Below are 19,741 nucleotides of genomic sequence, written 5' to 3' on the forward strand. Positions count from 1 at the left end.
CTCCTTTTGTTTTTATCGGCTGAGAGGGTGGTTTCAAGTCTGTGGTCTCCGGATATGCAACCTTCCTGAATTACTTTTCGATGTGGAGTTTCATATTGTCATTAGCTTTCAAAAATATTTTTGGTATCACTTTCCATTCGGTCAAGATAGAGATATTCGATTTACCATCTTTCATGACACCATTCATCATCAAAACTAAGCTTTTTCCTATGAGTGCAAATTTTGTCCATTTGTATCGGACTATCAAGTCTCACCTTCTTAGATATAACACAAGCACATGGGAGACCATAGATTTTCACAAGTGTACAACCACACTCTGAGCTATCAGAACCTAGATTATCAGCTCTTTTGGCTTCCTGAAAAATATAATTCAGATTTGATCGATATATGTTATCGACTAATAGAGAATATAGACTGTTATCTTTGAACCTGTGTTCCAACACTGTGATGGTACAATCAAATGATGTTTGTATCTCATTATGCTGGTTTTGTATCATTTTGGTTCACAGAATCCCAATCTCTACACAAATCACCCTTACTATTTCGCAACCAATTCTTTAAAGTAGCATGGGAAGATTCAACTAGGTTTGTTATTGTGTTACCAAGCTGTCTAACTTGATCGGTCCAAGCACATACAATTTTCTCCTTAACCTAGTCCAAAATTGTACTTTCAACATATTTCAGTGAATTTGGATATTTCTTACAAACCTTTTTGAATTGTATAAAAGCATCTCCATATAACTCTTTTGTTGAAGAATTTATTATAACATTCCATACATCCATTATAACATCTCCCTACCGCGTGTTTAACCTGACTTCTCATATTCTTTGTTATGTGATACCTACAAATTAATGCATAAAAATAGGAAATACCTTTGCAACTGAATTCATCAAAGCAGTATCGCATTCGGTAACAATTACTTTCGGCATTTCTTCTTAATTCTTAAGCATTGTCTGACACACTTCTAAAGCCCAAGTAAAACTCTCCTCTTATTTGCACTCTAGAAATGCAAACTTGATAGAATACGTCTTCACAGTGGAGGTAACACCAACAATTTCCAATAATGACAAATTGTACTTGTTGGTCTTATACGTTGAATCAATTATGAGCACAGTGGGAAACGTGTTGAACAACTATGGAATCAGGATGGGTCCAAAATATAGCTCTAATAGTTACTCCATCCTCGCAGGTTTGGTACCTAGATACGTAATTGTTATCATCTAGAAGTTTTAAGAGGTGTTGTATTTCATTTCTATTCCCCCTTCATTGCTAATTTAGTTTGATAGCGCCTATTGTACACTTGCCTGATATTTGCGATATTTTCGGGTCTTTTATGCTTCAAAATTGCAATTATGTTTTTCGGTTGTACCGAATTCAATGTCATGTCAGAAACACATTCATTCTCTTTTGGAAAGAGGCGACATGCAATTGGATGACCAGCTAACTTTTCATACAAATCATGGTTATGTAAACCACATGTCACATTAAATCTCTATTTGTTTTTTGCCAACCGATAACCACACAACTTAAATGGACACTCACATTTTCTTGAACCGATTTCTTCTCGTTTGAAGTTCCGAAGAAGAGGTCTATATTTTTCACTTCTTTTGCATGTCAATGTCACAAATGCCATACTTATATCTGAACCATTATCAAACCTTCTGATTACAACACCAAACCCCAGTTTGGATGCCTCTGTGCGAGTCCATTGAAGCATTTGATCACGAAATTCAAACTCATGTTCATTTCTAAAATGGTTGCCAACATCTACCTCCTTCACAACTACAAGTGAAGCATCCAGAGACATAATAGGTTTGTGGAAAACATTGGGATGCATCATATCTAATGAAAACAAAAACATAAAATACTAAGAAACATATAAAACAGAAAACATATTGCTGGAAAATCAAAACAGACAGTTTCCATAAATGCATCTTCGAATGAGTTCATAGAGAATTCGGAGATACACTTGCAGAGATAGCGTAACTTTTTTCAGCATCAAAACATGATTAATGTGAGTAATGAGGGTTGAATAAATGAACTTTACCTTAAATTCCAACTTCTTTTGCTCCTTTTGATTTGATGAATCACAAGAATGAAGTTTTTGAGTGAAAAGCTTGATTGAGAATTGAAGGGTTTTTGGGGAGGGTTTATGGGAAAAAAGAGAAATGAGGTATGATCATGTAGGTGACTTTTTTTAGCAATAACACATTTAATTTTTTTCGGAGATGTATTTCCGGAATAATCTAACATACAAAGGTGACATATTTCTAAAATTCCCGCTTTAAATGTTCGGATATACATCTACGTATAACTCCCTAAAATAGGCAATAGACAATTTATCTGATACTATTTTACGGAGATGTATCTCCATAATAACATTAAGTTTAACTGTAAGGTGAATCCATTTTTGTTCGTTGGCGTGTGATACAAAATATGCGTCTAAAAATATGTCTGAAAATATATTTCCGAAAACTAAAGGATATTTTTCAGTTTTGCATAAAGTTTTTTTCCACCTCTTAGAATGGATTAAGAAATTCCCAAATTTGAGGATCTAGGTTAAAGTGAAAAGTGTTTGTAACAACTATTGTCTTGAAATCAGTGTCATAATACTTTGAATGGTTTTGGATCAAAGAACTGTTCACTACTCTAGAGTGAATCATTTTGGATCAATTTGTGTAAACAATTTATGTGTGTTAATTTTTTGTTTTATCTAACTTCTTTCTGTTGGCTAATTAAGTATATTAAGATTTTCCAAGAACACTCTAAGATATACAATACTACTTTCAGATTTCTCACTTTTTAACATATATACACAACAAAGAACTAAGAACATAAAGAAAAATAAATATATAAATAAAGACATTTTTATGTACTAAACTAAACACAATATCTATCATAAAAAAATTAAAACATTTCTTTAATCATTTCATCTTCAATGTTGGCACTGTTATGTATATCATCCTATATATTTCACTGTTGCTCCTATGTATGAACACTTTTGTTGTAATGAACAAATGGAGAGAGATAGTGCCAAAGCTTTCAAAAGAGCTCAAGTCAGAAGTTAATACAGTTAGAATCTCGTCGATAGTAGAGTCCATCGTTCGCGACAATGTTTAAGTCAAGCAAAGCACCCTTTGTCGATGCGATTATAACATATCTATTCATTTGTCTGTAAAAAAACATATTGAATTGAACATTACACAAAAGTCTTGTATTGTATGTAACATAACATAACTTGTTACACAAGAAAAGTTTCCTTACCTCTTCCCAACCTTGATTTTCGAAGAGATTGTCGCCACTTGTTATTTTCGTCCCAATTTAACTCGCCGTTTTTATCTGTTTGAGTCGTAGTTGGTACTGATAGCTCCACAGGCTCACCATAGTTTGTATGGTCCTGTAAAAGAAATTAGCGGAAAAATTATGAATCTCGAATCTCGATCAATATCATTTGCAAATATATATTTATTTAAGGATTTCGAACTTACCTGTGCATTTGTATGAGCATTCGTTTTTTCTGCGAGATCGAAATCCATGTAATAGTTGGAACTGTATATATCAGCAACATCAAACGATTCAGATTGAACATTACGACCCTGCTGCTTTGATAGTGCATGCTTGGAAGCCTCGTCGCGATGGCTTGCGTTGTAAGTATGTTTCCTTTCTGAAACGTCTGTCCCGTTTTTCGTTAAGTCATATGTGCCTTTCGCGAAGGTTGGATCCATTGCGCTGATTTTGCTTCTTGAGCCGTCTGATAATATTGACGAAGCTTCTGGTTTTCTTCTTTTCACCCACGTAAAGCCGCTAGATCCTGAGACTTGTGTCGGTCCTGTGTACGCACTATAGCCGTTGTAACCATTCATCTTATCTGCAGTGTCTGATTTTGTATCATATAGATGTTTTTGTTGCTCTTTGTGTATAGCTCCTCCTTTTCCCTTTGTGTGATGCGGTTTATTGTCGCCGTCTTTACCAGAGTTTAGAGAAATATTATGCATTCCCTTCAAAAATAAGAAAGAGAAGTAAATAAAAAAAGTTACGATTCTATAACGTCGCTATAGTCTCTATTTGATATTAACAACACTTTTTACTAAATCGAAATTTCTTCAAACTTTGCTACGCATTGGCATATCGCTGTTATTTGACAATGCTAAGTAAAGAATACCTCTTTCCAAGCTGGTTTGCTGACATTGTGAGGATCCTGCACAACTTTATGTGCCCGTCTTTGCCTTCCAGACGTCACAGCATCTCGTTCTCGCACTTTAGCTCCATTCTTTTTCCTGAGGGTGAGGTAAAAACTTTAGCCACAAAAATTTGGAAAAAAAGTTCATAGTTTCATTAGAAAACCGAGGCTTGGTGCGTATATATAAATGATCGCTGACCCAATAACTGAAACCTGATAGCAAGTGGCTCAACGGATCTTGAACGAGACTCTGATACTATCTTAAGAATTGTGGTTGGGCCTAACAGAATCTTACAAAACCGGCTTGTAAGGTGAAAATTGCCCCAAACTTATCAAAACATATGTTCACGTCATATAATGTCTGATGTAGGACTCTTAACAACAACCTTAAGCTTCGTTCGATACGAACATAGTCTCAAAGCTGGATAAAATTCGAGTAAAAATAAAAACTATACCAACGACTATTTCCTATGAATGGAAAAGATCTTAATAATTTACCTTTGCTGGTCTTCCCTGTTTTTAGCATCCATCTCTTTGCTTGGTAGATATTTTGGCAGAAGTGATGGATTACAAGCATACGGCGCGGTGTTGAAATACTATAAAAGGAACAGCATGAAACATAAAATCAGAATCAACACCGCGCAGAGCATGCATAAAAAGTTAACTCATGCGAACACGAGGAAAAATGGAACTTCAATATCATATTTGAAATTGGGAGAAAACTATAATGCAGATGAAATTTACCTCGGACATAAGCGCGGAAGAGGCAGTACCGCGTTTGGATGGATCAATGGAGAGTAAGGTCTGAAGTAGGTTCACAGCATATAAAGGAATATAACCTTTACATCTCTCCGAAAGCGAGCTTTCGTAACTTGTCTGAGGCTTAAACATTGTTGCAAGCGGAAGCTTGCTCTTTTTCCAAAACTCTTCAGGCGGAGACCCGCAAAGCTTAAATATTTTGTGCAATTGTTCCACCTCAGTTCTCCCCTTAAGGACGGGCTTCCCTAGAAAAAGTTCGGCAAACACGCACCCTACGCTCCACAGATCGACTGTAACTCCATAGTTTGTCGATCCCATCAAAAGCTCGGGAGGACGATACCATAGAGTCACTACGCGGCTTGTTAACGGATGTTTGCTACTTTGACTAATGGTGTTTGCTAATCCAAAGTCTCCGATCTTTAGAATTCCTTCGTTGTTAACTAATATGTTTGATACTTTAATGTCTCGATGCATGATACCGCGTAGGTGACAATGCTCGATTCCACTCAATAGCTGTCTCATGTAACACTTAATCTGTTGAAGAAAATATGAAACAACAATTAACATAACGAATTTTTATACGAATTGTTAACGTAACTAATGAAAACCACGAAATTTTCACAAAGGAAATGTTGGCGAACCTGTGAGTCTGTGAACTTGATATCGGGGTTAGATATTAGGCCAGCGAGATCATGCTCCATGTATTCGAATACAAGGTATATACTATTTGATAATTGTGAAGTGACTATACCCTCTAATTTCATGATGTTAGGGTGGTCAAGTGTGCGGAGAATTATGATCTCCCGCGCCATGAACCTAATGCACTCCGGTTGAAGTGTGTCAAGCCGCACCTTCTTCAACGCAAACATCTTCCCTGTCTCGACTTCGCGAGCTTGGAAAACACTGCTATATGTACCTTGTCCAACCTACAGAAACATAAATAAACATCCAAAAATATTTAAGGATTGTATCAGAACCGAAAGGTTTTCTCTACCATAAACCCGGGTAGACACAATCATATTTTTAAATCGTGGTTCGCAACCACAGTAAGGCTGCATTTGTTCGCATTTTGCAACCACTCATCCAAAAAATGTCCTATAACAAAATTTAAGAATCCAGTGCCTTAATAAAGGTTCGAAACTGCAATCTGAGCCACAGCATAACAGCGCGTCTACATTTGACCATAACTCTCGTGGTTTCTCGGCCTTGGACTCGAGCTACAAACCATCTCATCCGAAATTTTTTTCTATAAATGAAAAAATAGGAATCTAGGGTTTTAAATAAATGTCTGCAACTGCTATCGTCGCGACATGACAATATTTTATGCTATCAAAACCACAATGCAAATGCAGCCCGATTGAGACTGCATATGATCGCTATTCTCTGCAATATCAACCATTGCGACGCAAATGCAACCCGAATAAGGCCTCATAAGATCGCGATTCTCTGCAATATCAATGACTGCGACGCAAATGCAACTCGAATGAGGCTGCATATGATTGAGTGCAAATGCAACCCGATTGAGGCTGCATATCAATGATCGCGACGCGAATGCAACTATTACAATGTTATATGTCAGAAAGAAGAACTACCTTATCTAATTTCTCAAAAGAATCAGTTTTGAGAGGGACCAAACCATGAATGGCTTCACCAGCAACAGAAGTAAGCCAAGAAGGCCAACCAGCAGCAACCTGTTCACCTTCAACAAACCTATGTGAGAAACCAATCCTCACATTCAAATCTCCCTTCTTCCTTTCTTCCTTTTTCTTCACCTCATCATGCTGCTGTTGCTGTTGTTGCTGTTGCTGCTGTTGCTGATGCTGTTGTTGTGTCACCAAAACACCAGAATGTCCTCTAGAAGAAGAAGAAGCCTCCACCACCATGCTCCTCCCAGAACCATTGCTCCTTTTTCGCGAACCCGTATAAACATAAGGTCCCACAGGAGAAACCGTGTTGGTTTCTCCTGCCAGACCTTTCTTGGAGTTCACACAACCCATTTAAGATATATTAAAAAAGAGAAAAACTCCGGTGACCCGGAATTTTTAGCCGGCTCGGAAGCGGGAGACCGCTTCCGAGACAAAATGATATGGTCAGAGAGGAAAAGGAAGAAGAGCCAGAATCAGAAACATGGTGAAAGGAGAGAAAAATGATTTGTTTTTGTGTTTGGTTTTTTTCTCTCTCTTCCAGAATGGAATGCAATCCAACTATTTTTTTGAAGAGTGAGTAGCGAGATCTACGGAGGGTTTGGGAGAATGGTTGGGAGGGAATTGTGGGACATGGTGATGTGTGCATTGGTGAGTTGTGTCTTTTGGTGATGGTGTGAGGGAAAGAGAAAGAGAAAGAGAAAGAGAAAGAAAAGGAGCGAAAAAGAGAAAGGTGTAATGTAATGTAACCGTTATGTTATTGTTTTTTCATTGGGTTGGTTGTTCGATAAAGAGATGTTATGTTGTGTTATATGTTATGTTGTGTTGTCCAATACTACATGGGTTGGATTTTGTTTTATTATATTCTTTTATTTAATTATGATAAAATGAAGTAATAAAAATAACTAAATTTATAATTGGATGATTAATTATATATTTCATTAATTGAAATCAACTTTGTATATGTTCAATGAATATTGGAAAGAGTCGGCTCGGCTCGGCTCGGCTCACGCGTGGATGGTGAGAGACACTTTATTTTAATTTGTATGTTAGAGTTTTGAGGAACTAGTGAGTGACATAGAGGAAGATTGATTCTTCCTCAAAACATGGAGGAGATGATTTTCTATTTGATTGATATTTTTATATTATTATTTTTTGGACACCTCACATATCTCATATGTCAAATGAGGCAGATCGTAAATTTTAGGGCCAACCCTATTGGGTACTTGCAATATGCCTCAGTTGCTTAGGTCGACTAACTCTACTTCAGACGCTTTAGGCGACCAACCTTGTTTCGGGCATTCTGAGCATCCAACACTACTTTGGGCGCTCGCCCAACAGTTTCATACTTAGTTTGGACTTTTTATAAAGGATATTCTCTTATAGATCCAATGAAATAATCCTCAATTCAAACTCAATATAAATGGATGTCAAAATGACTTATTTCGTAATAATGAGAACTCTAATAAGTCATCACATAATATGTAGGTTATTGATCTAACCTGATCAGAGTGGATCGTCAAGGCGGCTGGATTTGGCTTGATGAACGAGATGGGGGGTACCTGCAAGGTTCTCCGATGCTAAAGTCAGAAGCTATCAAAGAGAATGAGGGTTTTTTAAGTAGAGAATGAACACCTGACCCTCTAGTGAAAGAGGGTATTTATGGCCCCCAGCGCTGGGCCAAGGTCTCCTAATTGGGCCAAATCCAACTGGAGGCCCACGTGCTAGGAGACTGCCAGAACAACCTCTGCTAGGGCTGAGTCAGCAGGTGACTCACGTTCTGGGTGAGCGCGGCGTAGGAATCGGAGGAGGTTGACCGGATCCTTCGCTGAAGCGTTACGTGGTCTTCGTGTTTGACTGATTCGTAACGGTAATCAAGGAAATGGGCCCAAACGTATTGGGCCTGCTCGGCTGGCAAGAAGAGTTGGGCCTGCTCGGCCCAGTCCGGAACAGTTATGGTCCCAAGATATCGGAAAAATTGTAGATTGCATTTTTATCCCCACTAAAGAGTGTCTAAGGAATAAAAAGTCATATTTGAAAAAAAATCATAAATCAACGAGTGTTTTCATCTCTCTCTCTCTCTCTCTCTCTCTCTCTCTCTCTCTCTCTCTCTCTCTCTCTCTCTCTCTCTCTCTCTCTCTCTCTCTCTCTCTCTCTCTCTCTCTCTCTCTCGGTGTGTGTGTGTGTATCTATTTCAGGAGTACTGTCGTCACTAATTATGTATCTTTTGCCTTAGATTTATTCAAGTATTCCAATAGTCTTTGATATATTAACAAACTCTATATAAATATAATGGATGTTGACTTTTATATATACATATAACGGATAGAGAGAGGTCAGGATCAAATGACATCATTGTGTCAAACATAGTAATATAATACCTCTGATAACTCTTTATTGTATATTTGTATAACAAAATCCACCGTTTGATTGAAAGTTATTATCATATAAATCATGTCTAAAAAATTAAACATCAATCAAAAATCATTTGATATGTCAATGAGATGAATAAAAACTAATGTCTTATAAAACTTCAACAAAATCATTAATTTTGGTCCTTCTCTTTAACATATCAAATGATTTTCAATTGATGTTAAATTTTATAGACATAATCTATATGATAATATATTTCAATCCAACGATGGATTTTGTTATATGAATATGCGATAAAGAGTTATCTGAAATGTCATGTTACTAAATTTGACACATTGGTGTCATTTGATTTGAATGAGATTTATAAGCCAACCTGACACTAATTTTGTAATATAATTTTGCAATACAATATTTTTATATAAATAATATTTTGATTTGTTTAACATTTTCGCACTATATAGAAGTCATTTTAGTGCTTCAATATAATGTATAATTTTGTTGAAAAATTGTATACATATGTTTGGTTCATATTTTGTTGTGGTAGAAAGTTTGGTCTAAAATACAAGAATTAAAAAAATATGGTATATATGAAAATTTGAAAAAAATTTATTTAAAAAAATAACAAAGGAAATCACTACGGTTGTATCAGCCAACTCTGGTGAAAAGTGGAGCGCCAAATATTTTATACGCATAGTATGGTTGGGAATCGAATTCATGACCTAGTGACATTTTATCATGGTTGATTGTCATAACAGTGGTGAAATGTTACATGCTACCTAGTTTCTCACCACAATAACTCGTTTGTGGTGGAAAGTAGCACACTTACTAGCACACCCTTTGTTACCATCGTTCATCACACGTGGTGAAATCATATTTTTTAACTCTGGTAAAATGTATTTTTTTTTTGTATTAATACTCTCATCAACATAAAACCAAACATGAAACACACCATTACCACAAATAGCCAAAATGAATCAAAACACCACAACACCAATAAGAAAGTTTAAAACAGGTTCCCGCATGGATGCTTCAACAACTGTTGACATTTCTGACTCGAATTAAACTGAAATTAAGATCTTTATACACAAATGCTTCAACCAAAACCTTTCACTCTGAAAGTAGTTTCATCTTTGACATAGAAGAATAAGATTTGGGCATGACGAATGACATATGACGCGTCATAACTAGACATAAATGGAAGAAGTTTTGAAGGCACTCTTCAAAATTCAACTAGAAGATTGTGAAATTTTTTTTTTAAATTAACAATACCAACTAAAAAGAAGAAAGAGTTAGTGGTTGGAAGAAAGGTTATGTAATATTCATAGGCCATGATAAATATGCATTTGACATAAGAGAAATTACAAACTCGTATCAATCATGATTTGCTGAAAAAGATGAGCATGATGTAACTGCAATAATGGAATCCCTCTACATATAAGGGAAGTCTTTGGCATCATTATTTGTTGAAGAAGATGAACCTGATGTAACTGCAATAATGGAATCCATCTACATATAAGGGGAGTCTTTGGCCCCGCCCAAAATAGTTTAAGACCTAGTTAGACATTTATATGAGCATTCTATGTTTAATATATTTGAGAGCATCATTGTACTTCACAATATTGATTTTGCTTCAATCTTTGCTTATTACTTAATGTGTATGATTCAAGGATATGATCAAGACACTTTTATTTTATTTTGAGAGAATAACCACTTTGAAAAAAATAAGATTACTTGTTAGTGAATGATTGATCATAGTAAAAAATATACTAACAAATGATTACCCTAGTGTCTTAGGATATAATTGGAATTAAGTTTAGGGGGTAATCCCTTTTGAACCATGTTGTTCTTTTTTAAACTTCAGTCTTACAACATATATAGAAAAATAATGATCGACGCCATATCTTAGAATAGAGTTTGAAGTAAGTTGGGGAGTGTCACTTGTGTGAAAGAGAAAAATTGAGTTAATTTTTTATAGAAATAAAAATAAAAAGATATATTTTAAAAGAATAGTTAATGAAATCGAATTCTAACACGTTATTTTATGTGTGAATATCTTTTATATTAAACTTAATTTGTATTTTATTGAAACCAAATATTTTTAACCATTATTTAGAATTATAAAAAATAAAAATAAAAATATAACTAAATTAAAAGGAAAACAGGACAAAGGGCATTTGGTCTAGTGGTATGATTCTCGCTTAGGGTGCGAGAGGTCCCGAGTTCAATTCTCGGAATGCCCCAATATTATCTTTTATTTTTATTTATTAGTTAATTTTATGTCCTCTGATTTTTACTTTTTTCTCAATAAATTTTCAACTTTTTACTAAAGCTAAAAATCTATATTAATAAATTTTCAACTTTTTACTAAGGCTAAAAATCTATATTAAAAGAAAAGAGAGGGGGGATATCAGCCAAAACCATCTAGAACATTAGCAAAAATGATTAAACAAAAGGAAGATCTCGCATATTCTTGATAACTTCTACTCTAACAGACACAAGGACTTCATTCAACCAAACACAATTGATAAAAAAATAAGCATAATAAAACCGATAATGAAGCCAATTTATCTGCGCAATAATTAACTTCTCTGTGTAAATGTGAGTAGTAACAAAAGAAGAGATGTTATCAGTTAAGTATACATATTTGAACCTTCTATTTATCAATGGTCGAGGAACTAAGCGATAATCTGTAATTTGCTAATGAAAATAATTTAGAGTTTATTTCACATCAAAGGTTTGTACATCCCTTGTCAAAAGCAAACTATAAATTCTGTGTATGAGAAAAAGTTTCCGAATTCAAATACAAACAAAAGTATTTTTGAAATTTCAAAAGCACTAAAAATGGTGAAGAAAATATTTTTTGAAATATAGTTCAATATTTCCTACCTAGAATTAGATTTCAACCATTGAGAGTTACAAGAGGTATGAATTAATAGTATACTCGTACGTATTTTTTTTTTGGTAACAAAAAGTAGCAGAACTGCAGCATGCGTGCGTGTTTGATTGTTAGCCGTGTGAAAGTTGGTGATGACTCCACTTAAACCAATGTCATAATTAGGAGTGTGAAAAAAAATTGGTTACCAATAATCAAATTAATATTCAAATTGCTCCATTTTTTAAAACCCAATCTATATACTAAAATTGGTTAATCAAATAAAATGATTTTATTATTGGGTATCCAAATTTCTTTTTCATCTAATTTTTAAGCTTTTATCAAAGTTGATTAATTGAGTGTTATAAGTTGGTTAATATAATTTGGTCATTAGTGTCCTGACATTAAAAACTAAGTTTTTCGTGATAAACCAACTTTGATTAATGTTATAAATAAAGTGATTATAAATTAGTTAATGAGTTCTCAAATATTTAAAAAAAAAAAGTTAAAGTTAATTAATGAAGTTTAAAAATTGATTAATTAGCTTTATAATTTAATGTCAGAACATGGTTGATGTTATGTATTTTTTTGGTTAATCAAACAATAAAAGTTGTTAATAAATTATAAGTAAAATAATTAGTTAATAATATACATTTTTGTAATTAATATAATTGTGAAGTTGATTAATAACACAACTTTATATTTATATTATAAAATAAATTGAAAATAAATACTTTTTTATTTTTTATAAAAAATAATTTTAAAAAAAGACAATGTCTACCGTATAAATACGATGTACAGTACATATGGTGTCAAAATTATGTATAAGGATGATGTCAAGATAGCACACATGTTTGTTTTTTATATTAGTCTTTAAAAAAGTAATTTATGATAAAAATAAGACAAATTATTTTTTAAAAAAAATTGTTGATTATAACCTCAAATAAATATAAATAAATAAATGATATGTGAGTAAGAATGACAATTGAACTCATCTTGAACTCATCTCCAATCTCCACCAAGTACCCACAGCAATTACCAATAACGAATTTGAAATAAATGAACTCATTCCGTAAATGAGCTAAGAAAAAAAATCAAAATTATAATTTAATTTAGTTGATTGTTGATGAATCAGTGGATTGTTTTCCAAATTCATCAATTTTATCACCTTAAAAAATTCCTTAAGCAAACATAGCTCATGAATCAACACTTCGTTACTAGAATAAGATTTCAACAATTCAATGTTCCAAAACAAATAAAACAGTGAAGCCTAAATCTCTGTTCCATGAAAAGTACAAATAGCTACACAAATAAATCCATACAAGATAAAAAATAACATTGTCAAAACAATTCATTCAACTTCTATAAAATACAACAAAGTTCAATAGAGTGATACCATCTTTTCAATTTTATTAGACAGTACCTACCAAGAGCATCATGGTTTATGAATTTATAATAATAATGTCCATAGATCAGTTGAAATGATCTTCATACATATGAACAATATCTTATACAAAAGCAATTCCACAATTTCAATAATATACAAAAAGGTGTTACATACAAAAGAAACTAGAATACATGAAACATACATTGGCCATTGCCGATTCTTACAACCAATTCATCTTCTACACAACTTCATTCTATCAGGTGTATTGTATTTCTGATTCCGGCGGCACCGCTGATTCTTGCACCGGACTTTTATACTATGATTTGCTCTTCTTTTAAGCGTAAATGTACAGGTCTCTGATCATTGTTTCCGAACTCCATATCTTTAAGCAGAGGGTGCTTCTCTGGCAACCTAGCCTGCGGCTTTGATGGCATTGAATTGCTATTAGCTGTATGGTGGCTGCTGTTTCTAGCGGCGGGGACGTCGTGATTATGTTTTCCCTCATATGTAGTTATCACAGCTTTTGGGTCCGTTGATGCTCTCTCAACGTGTTTGCGCACATTGCATCCTGCACTTGTGCACTTGTAATAACTCCTGTTCAGAAATTCAGCATTAGACTAATTCAAAAAACTTGAAAACAAAGTACATACAAATTGCCAAAGGTCTTGCGTGGATAAACAGTTAAATTAAATGCTTGTAGTATAAGCACTTAACATATAAGTGCTTGTCTATAAATTATTTTCATAAGCTATAAGTTGTTTGCATAAAATGAAAACAGCTATGAATTTGTCGTAAGTTGTTTCTTCAAACTTTCTCAAACAAGTCACAGCAATAGACAAACCACATTCGCAGGGATGTTACAGAATCGGAGAAAAAAATTTGAGTCCGGAAGCTATTGTTCTCCCACGTTGAAAATAAACTGACAAATATAATGTCATGAATAAATGGCACAAACATGCCTCAGACTGACCGGTGCTAAAAATCGGAAAAGTTGGCTGATGTGACCAGAATCAGCAGCAAAAGTTCAGAATTATATCGATGTACACGGGGGTACACAGAAGATTATCCTGGATAAGAATACTAATAGTGTGGAATAAAGAGGACTCTTTTTACTCTTGGAATTAAGAGAAAGAACTTTTCTTAACATGTCATTAATTCTCGTAATTATATTGACTTGTTAAGAAACATTCACATTCATACTTTGGACCTAATTATATTAAGGTTCAAAGTTCAAACAATTTGAATTTCAGAGAAATGAGAACCTAAGAAACGTTTAAAACGAAACAACTTTTTATGGCTTTTAAAAAGAAACATAGAAGAATGATTAAAGCAATCACCTTGGATGAGGATTTCCCTTCACCACTTTCTGACCATACTTTCTCCACCTGTAGCCATCATCTAAAAGATCAACTTCACTTCTTGTTTGCACAATGATTTTGGGTTCTGTGACAGTCTTCTGAGACGCAGGTGGTGCTTCAGGAACCACAGGCTCAATGCTCCTGAAAGACAGATTTGGCATATATCGTGAAGAATTATAAATAAGTATAACTGAGTTTGATTCGTCGAGTTTCCCGTTTGCAACAGAGTCCAACCCCATGTGAAACAAATAGGATGTCACTCTGCCAATCCACAGGTTAGTCCCAAAGCGTCTAAGCCATGGGGCATCTACCGGGGATCAAAAATTAAATAAGTGTAACTGAATGGTGAAGAATTAACATAAAAAAAACTTGCCTTCTCTTTGGATTTGGCTCAGAGTCGCCTCCCTCTTCCCTATTGTCTGCATCATCCACTTCCACAATTTCACTTGATCCCGGTAGTGGCCTAGAAGCCCCTTGATTGGAGATCAAATCACTTTCAGGCACCGAACAATCACGTACACTTTCACTAGTTTTGTTTGTATTTCCTAACCAACCTTGTGAGTTTGAGTTAGGTTGAACATTTGCATTTCCATTCCCGTCACTATTTTCTTTGACACGCCTATTTACCTGAGGCTTCTCATGATTATGCTGACCTTTATAGATAATTTCAGTTATGTGACCGTCAGGGGCACGCTCAACTTTTTTCTTGACGGGACAATTCAGATGCGTGCATTTGTAGTAGCTCCGCGGATACTCACTCCCCTTAACCTGCTTCTGTCCATACTTGCGCCAGTTGTAGCCATCATCTGCAGGTTTGTCAATCGGTAGGGAAGGTGGTTGATATTTCTTATCAGAATGTGTAACCTCCGACGTTTCCATTTGAGCATTTCTAGATTCTGGTACAGGTGCTGCTGCCAGTTGCTGCTCCGAAGCTTCATTACGAGTATAAGACGGCTGCTCTACCATTCGTTCAGTGGGAGGTTCTAATGAGACCAGCTGATATTCAGGTTGCATGTGCATATTATGAGATTGCGCTAGGACAGCTTGAGCTGTAACCTGAGCTAAAGCTTGTTGGTGTGACATCCCAAATGGGCTCTGTATACAATGAATTGAAGAGATAGTAAAAACTTCGCACGAGCATATGATAAGTATTAAAGCAATTGGAGAATGCTCAAAAGATATTTATGAAAGCTGAAGAATCAAGTCACTTAAAAACTCCATCTAGCATCTCAGACTACTTAACATGAGCATAATACCCAAGCACATACACCCTCCGGTCACCATTATAAGCAAATTTGACTTTTTTGGTTTATTTGACAATTGATGTATCTAGTCCATATATAATCCAGATACATCAATTGTTGGATGAACCAAAAAAATGAAATTTACTTATAATAGTGACCGAAGGGTGTAGTATTTCTAAATGCAAAACGGCGTCATGACTCATAAACAAGTAGAATGCTAAGGTATAATCTATCATTCTTAGAAGACAAGTAAATTCAGTCTTTGAGATTCTTAGTAAATAATGTAAACTCATAAAAGCTCTTCACTATGGAGTGTCTTGCAATTGCAAAAGATTGTATTCTAAACACAAATTTCAGCTACCACAAAACCACCTCATCAAAACTACCACACAAGAAAATCACTATAAAGCAACCAAAACATATTTCACTTCACCCTAAATCATATATACAAACAATCACACAAATTTTGTAAAAAATGAGATCCAAACACCAATGAAGCACAGACACCACCAGAAACACAACATAGACACTTGGACACGTCGACACTAGTAATTATTTCAAATAAATGAATAAATTAAACGTAAACACAAGTGTCAGTATCGGTTACAGACACCAACACATACACATACACATACACATACACCCAATTTTTCAGAGGTGACAGTGCTACAGAGCCAAAAACTCTAGCTTCATCAATCCCTTAAAAAACACCAAACTAAGAGAGGACTAGAGCATCAATCCCCTTATATACAACTATACTAAATCTAAAATACAACAATATAACAAAATTGAGATCAAATTTCAATAATTGAGTATCACAATTAACTTCATACAAAAACAAACCCAAATTCCACACTTTTCAAACTCCAATTTCCCATTCCAATCACAAAAAAAACTCAAATCTCACTTTTCCAAAACAATCCAAAAAACAAAATCACTTTCCAAAAATTGAACAATTAGGTCAATTACCTGTGGAGAAAAGAATCCAGGAGAGTTCAAAAACCCAGACGGACTCAAACCGGGAGGAATAGTAAAAACCGGCGACCGTGCAACAATCAAATTCATCGGCCGACTCTGTTTAAACCCGGTATTTCTCTGAGAACCGTCATCTTCTTTAACGAAGTAATTCTCCGCCGCGGCGGAGGAGTACGCGAGCGGGGACGCCATAGCTCCGGCGAGAAGCTGAGAGAAAGTGGCGGATTCAGTAGCGAAGAAGCTCGAAACAAGTGTCATCGGACCGGGACTCGCGGCGCCGGCGAAGAATGCTTCGACGGAGGGGCGAGGCGGGAGGGTGATGGTGGGACGTGTCGGCGGTGACGCCGTGTCGGTGTCGGAGGGATTGGCGGTGGACATGGTTTGCGGCGGTTGGTGGTTGGTGTGGAAATTAAAGAGAAAAAGAAAAATGAAGAAAATGATGAGATTTTTTAGTTTCGTGTGTGTTTGTGTAATCAGTGTATACATAAAGTCCACTTCTTAGCTTCTTTGTAATAATTGTCCAAATTATCTATAAATGAATAAATAAATAATATTTTTACACTTTAATGTATTATTTATTTAGAATTAATTTTATAAAATTTGAAATTATTGTGGAATGAAAATAAGAATAAAAATCAAATCTAATATACCTTTTTTACTCAATTAAAACTAAAATAGAAAACTAAAGTAGAAGTAAATTAAACCGAAAAAATAAAATACTCAATTTTTTTTTATAAATCAGATATTCTCTGCACGCAACTGTAAAGACTAATTTCTCAAGTTTTGTAGGATTATAATAGACGACTAACTCTTCTTAAAAAATTTAACACTCTTGTATGTCCAAGAATAAAATAAAATACTTTGTTTTTGTTGTCGTTATTGTTTTGACAATATTCCATTTTCATTTTCCAACTTTTATTACAGAGATTAGGGGTGGATAATCGGTCGGTTTAAATCGGTATCAAGCCTAAAACTTAAATCTGACGTAAACCGTGATTTTATTTTAATTATCTAATTTCGACCAAAAATTTTCAATTTTCTTCGAATTTAGTTAAATCAGTTAAACGAGTAAGTCGAGTGGGTTTTATCGTTTTAATATTTATTGAAATAAAATCATTAAAATTATTATTTTTTATAAAATTTCACATATCCATAACATATCCATTTTTTAATTATAAAAAATAAACAAAACTACAAACTTTAATTGTCAATAATATTATTGACATTATTTTAGTCATTATCACACTTTAAACTACAAACTAAATATCATTCAAAATTTGATAGTGCATATTTTATTATTATTCTGATAACACAACGTTATCATTAAACTATAAAAATATAATAACATGATAATTATAATATGGTGAATTTTATTTTTATAATATGTTAGCTTTAATAAAAATAAATAAAATAAATATTAATTAAATTCAATCAGATTCGATTTTTGACGAATCCAAAATAATCATCTGTGCCGACAACAATAATTGTAGTATCCAAATTAAACAACTAAATCAACCCAATATTTAATCTGACCCGATCGGAATTCGATTGCACAAAACAATCTACGGGTCGGTCAATTGAATCGGACGAATAAAATTTGTCCACCTATTAGAGATATTATTCATTCTTTTTATACTCAGATTTTGAAAAGACTTGACTCTTTTTTTCCATCAGTACAAGACTTTTTTCTGACATCAGTTTTTAGTTTTTATATTAACAATAATTAATAATTATTCATTTATAATATTTATATTTTTTATTTATAGATTTTAAATTTATTATATGATTATCTGAAAGTGTTTGTTTGTTTGTGCAAGTTGCATTGACCTTAACCAATTAGAAAAAGAGAGTACAGTTCAGAAAATGGCGTGAGCAGACCGGCATTTAAAGCTGGTAAATGGAGGACCGCTCAATCTTAAATCTCTAAATTCCATGAAATATCTTTCTTCTTTCAACTTGTCACTAAAATCTTTCTTCTTCTAGTAACATTTTTTTGTTTCTTTCTGAATCGGAATTGTTTCCTTGCACCAAGGTAGAGATTAGCTCCTTAAAGGAAATTAAATATCAATATATAATTTAAGTAAAAAATAGAATAATTAATGGAAATAGAAAACATTAAATAAAAAATATAATTTAAAATAAATATATTTTAATTAAAATTATTTACTATTTAAAATATAATTTAAAATAAATATATTTTTATTAAAAATATAGTAGTATTACTAGTAGAGGAGATAAGGTTTTAAATTGTCTTACATGAGTTGATGTATGTTCATGATTAAAAAATGAACAACCAGCTAATATTTAGTTTAGTAAAAAATAAATATACTTCTATGATTCTGTTTATAAAAAAATTATATATATATATATATATATATATATATATATATATATATACAAAAGAAAAAATTAAATTATACTTGAAAAGTTATATTATTAGTTACACTCGTTCAATAATTTTATATTAAATAATATTTTTTAAATTTACTGTTAGATTGAAATATAATCTAACGGTTAATTTTTAAAATTAACCGTTAGATTGAAATATATTATCATATAAATCATACTTAATATATATATATATATATATATATATATATATATATATATATATATATATATATATATATATATATATATATATATATATATATATATATATATATATATCCAAATTATTAAAATATAATGATAAAATTAGAGTTGAAAAAAAATAAAATGTGCGCAAAAATATATTTGTAACTCAAACTCTAATTCTATCGTTACATTTTAATTTGGATGTGAGAATATTTTGTTTTTACAGAATGTTCGAGATTGAATAAGCACATTTTGTATTCAATTTTTCTTTTGACAAATCTAATCACTATGAAAAATGAAACTACCAGTGTTTTAAAAACCAAATGAGACATCAAACCGGTGAGGATACTGGATCATTGGTTTATCGATCGA

At 33.4% G+C, this 19,741-nt stretch overlaps 2 protein-coding genes and 1 non-coding gene across 3 annotated transcripts; 1 reads left to right on the forward strand and 2 right to left on the reverse strand.

Moving 5' to 3' along the window:
• Nucleotides 1-2,854: 2,854 nt before the first annotated feature.
• LOC131608850 (cyclin-dependent kinase C-2 C-like) lies at nucleotides 2,855-7,202 on the reverse strand. Its single transcript, XM_058880428.1, has 8 exons — nucleotides 6,533-7,202; nucleotides 5,582-5,866; nucleotides 4,926-5,474; nucleotides 4,680-4,777; nucleotides 4,164-4,278; nucleotides 3,490-3,999; nucleotides 3,266-3,398; nucleotides 2,855-3,173 (listed from the first exon to the last, which is right to left on the reverse strand). Exons 1-8 carry the CDS (start codon nucleotides 6,935-6,937, stop codon nucleotides 3,166-3,168), a joined length of 2,103 nt encoding a protein of 700 aa, XP_058736411.1. The 5' UTR covers nucleotides 6,938-7,202; the 3' UTR covers nucleotides 2,855-3,165.
• A 3,922-nt stretch (nucleotides 7,203-11,124) lies between these two features.
• On the forward strand, nucleotides 11,125-11,196 carry TRNAP-AGG (transfer RNA proline (anticodon AGG)). The gene has a single exon. It is a non-coding gene; the product is annotated as a tRNA-Pro (tRNA).
• A 2,032-nt stretch (nucleotides 11,197-13,228) lies between these two features.
• LOC131608851 (probable WRKY transcription factor 4) lies at nucleotides 13,229-17,288 on the reverse strand. Its single transcript, XM_058880429.1, has 4 exons — nucleotides 16,787-17,288; nucleotides 14,947-15,668; nucleotides 14,553-14,714; nucleotides 13,229-13,809 (listed from the first exon to the last, which is right to left on the reverse strand). The coding sequence occupies exons 1-4, from the start codon at nucleotides 17,276-17,278 to the stop codon at nucleotides 13,527-13,529; spliced, it is 1,659 nt and encodes a 552-aa protein (XP_058736412.1). The 5' UTR covers nucleotides 17,279-17,288; the 3' UTR covers nucleotides 13,229-13,526.
• Between the last annotated feature and the right edge of the window lie 2,453 nt (nucleotides 17,289-19,741).

This window comes from Vicia villosa, linkage group LG6 (assembly GCF_029867415.1).
Source record: "Vicia villosa cultivar HV-30 ecotype Madison, WI linkage group LG6, Vvil1.0, whole genome shotgun sequence".
Lineage (NCBI taxonomy): Eukaryota > Viridiplantae > Streptophyta > Magnoliopsida > Fabales > Fabaceae > Vicia > Vicia villosa.

Excerpts from the sequence above, each read along its gene's own strand:
- LOC131608851 (XM_058880429.1), bottom strand. The coding sequence starts at position 17,278 with ATGTATACACTGATTACACAAACACACACGAAACTAAAAAATCTCATC. Across the intron at positions 15,669-16,786 it reads CTGGATTCTTTTCTCCACAG|AGCCCATTTGGGATGTCACA; the intron begins GTAATTGACCTA and ends CATTGTATACAG. Across the intron at positions 14,715-14,946 it reads GAGCCAAATCCAAAGAGAAG|GAGCATTGAGCCTGTGGTTC; the intron begins GCAAGTTTTTTT and ends TCTGTCTTTCAG.
- LOC131608850 (XM_058880428.1), bottom strand. The coding sequence starts at position 6,937 with ATGGGTTGTGTGAACTCCAAGAAAGGTCTGGCAGGAGAAACCAACACG. Across the intron at positions 5,475-5,581 it reads TCAAGTTCACAGACTCACAG|ATTAAGTGTTACATGAGACA; the intron begins GTTCGCCAACAT and ends TTTCTTCAACAG. Across the intron at positions 4,000-4,163 it reads GCAAACCAGCTTGGAAAGAG|GGAATGCATAATATTTCTCT; the intron begins GTATTCTTTACT and ends TTATTTTTGAAG.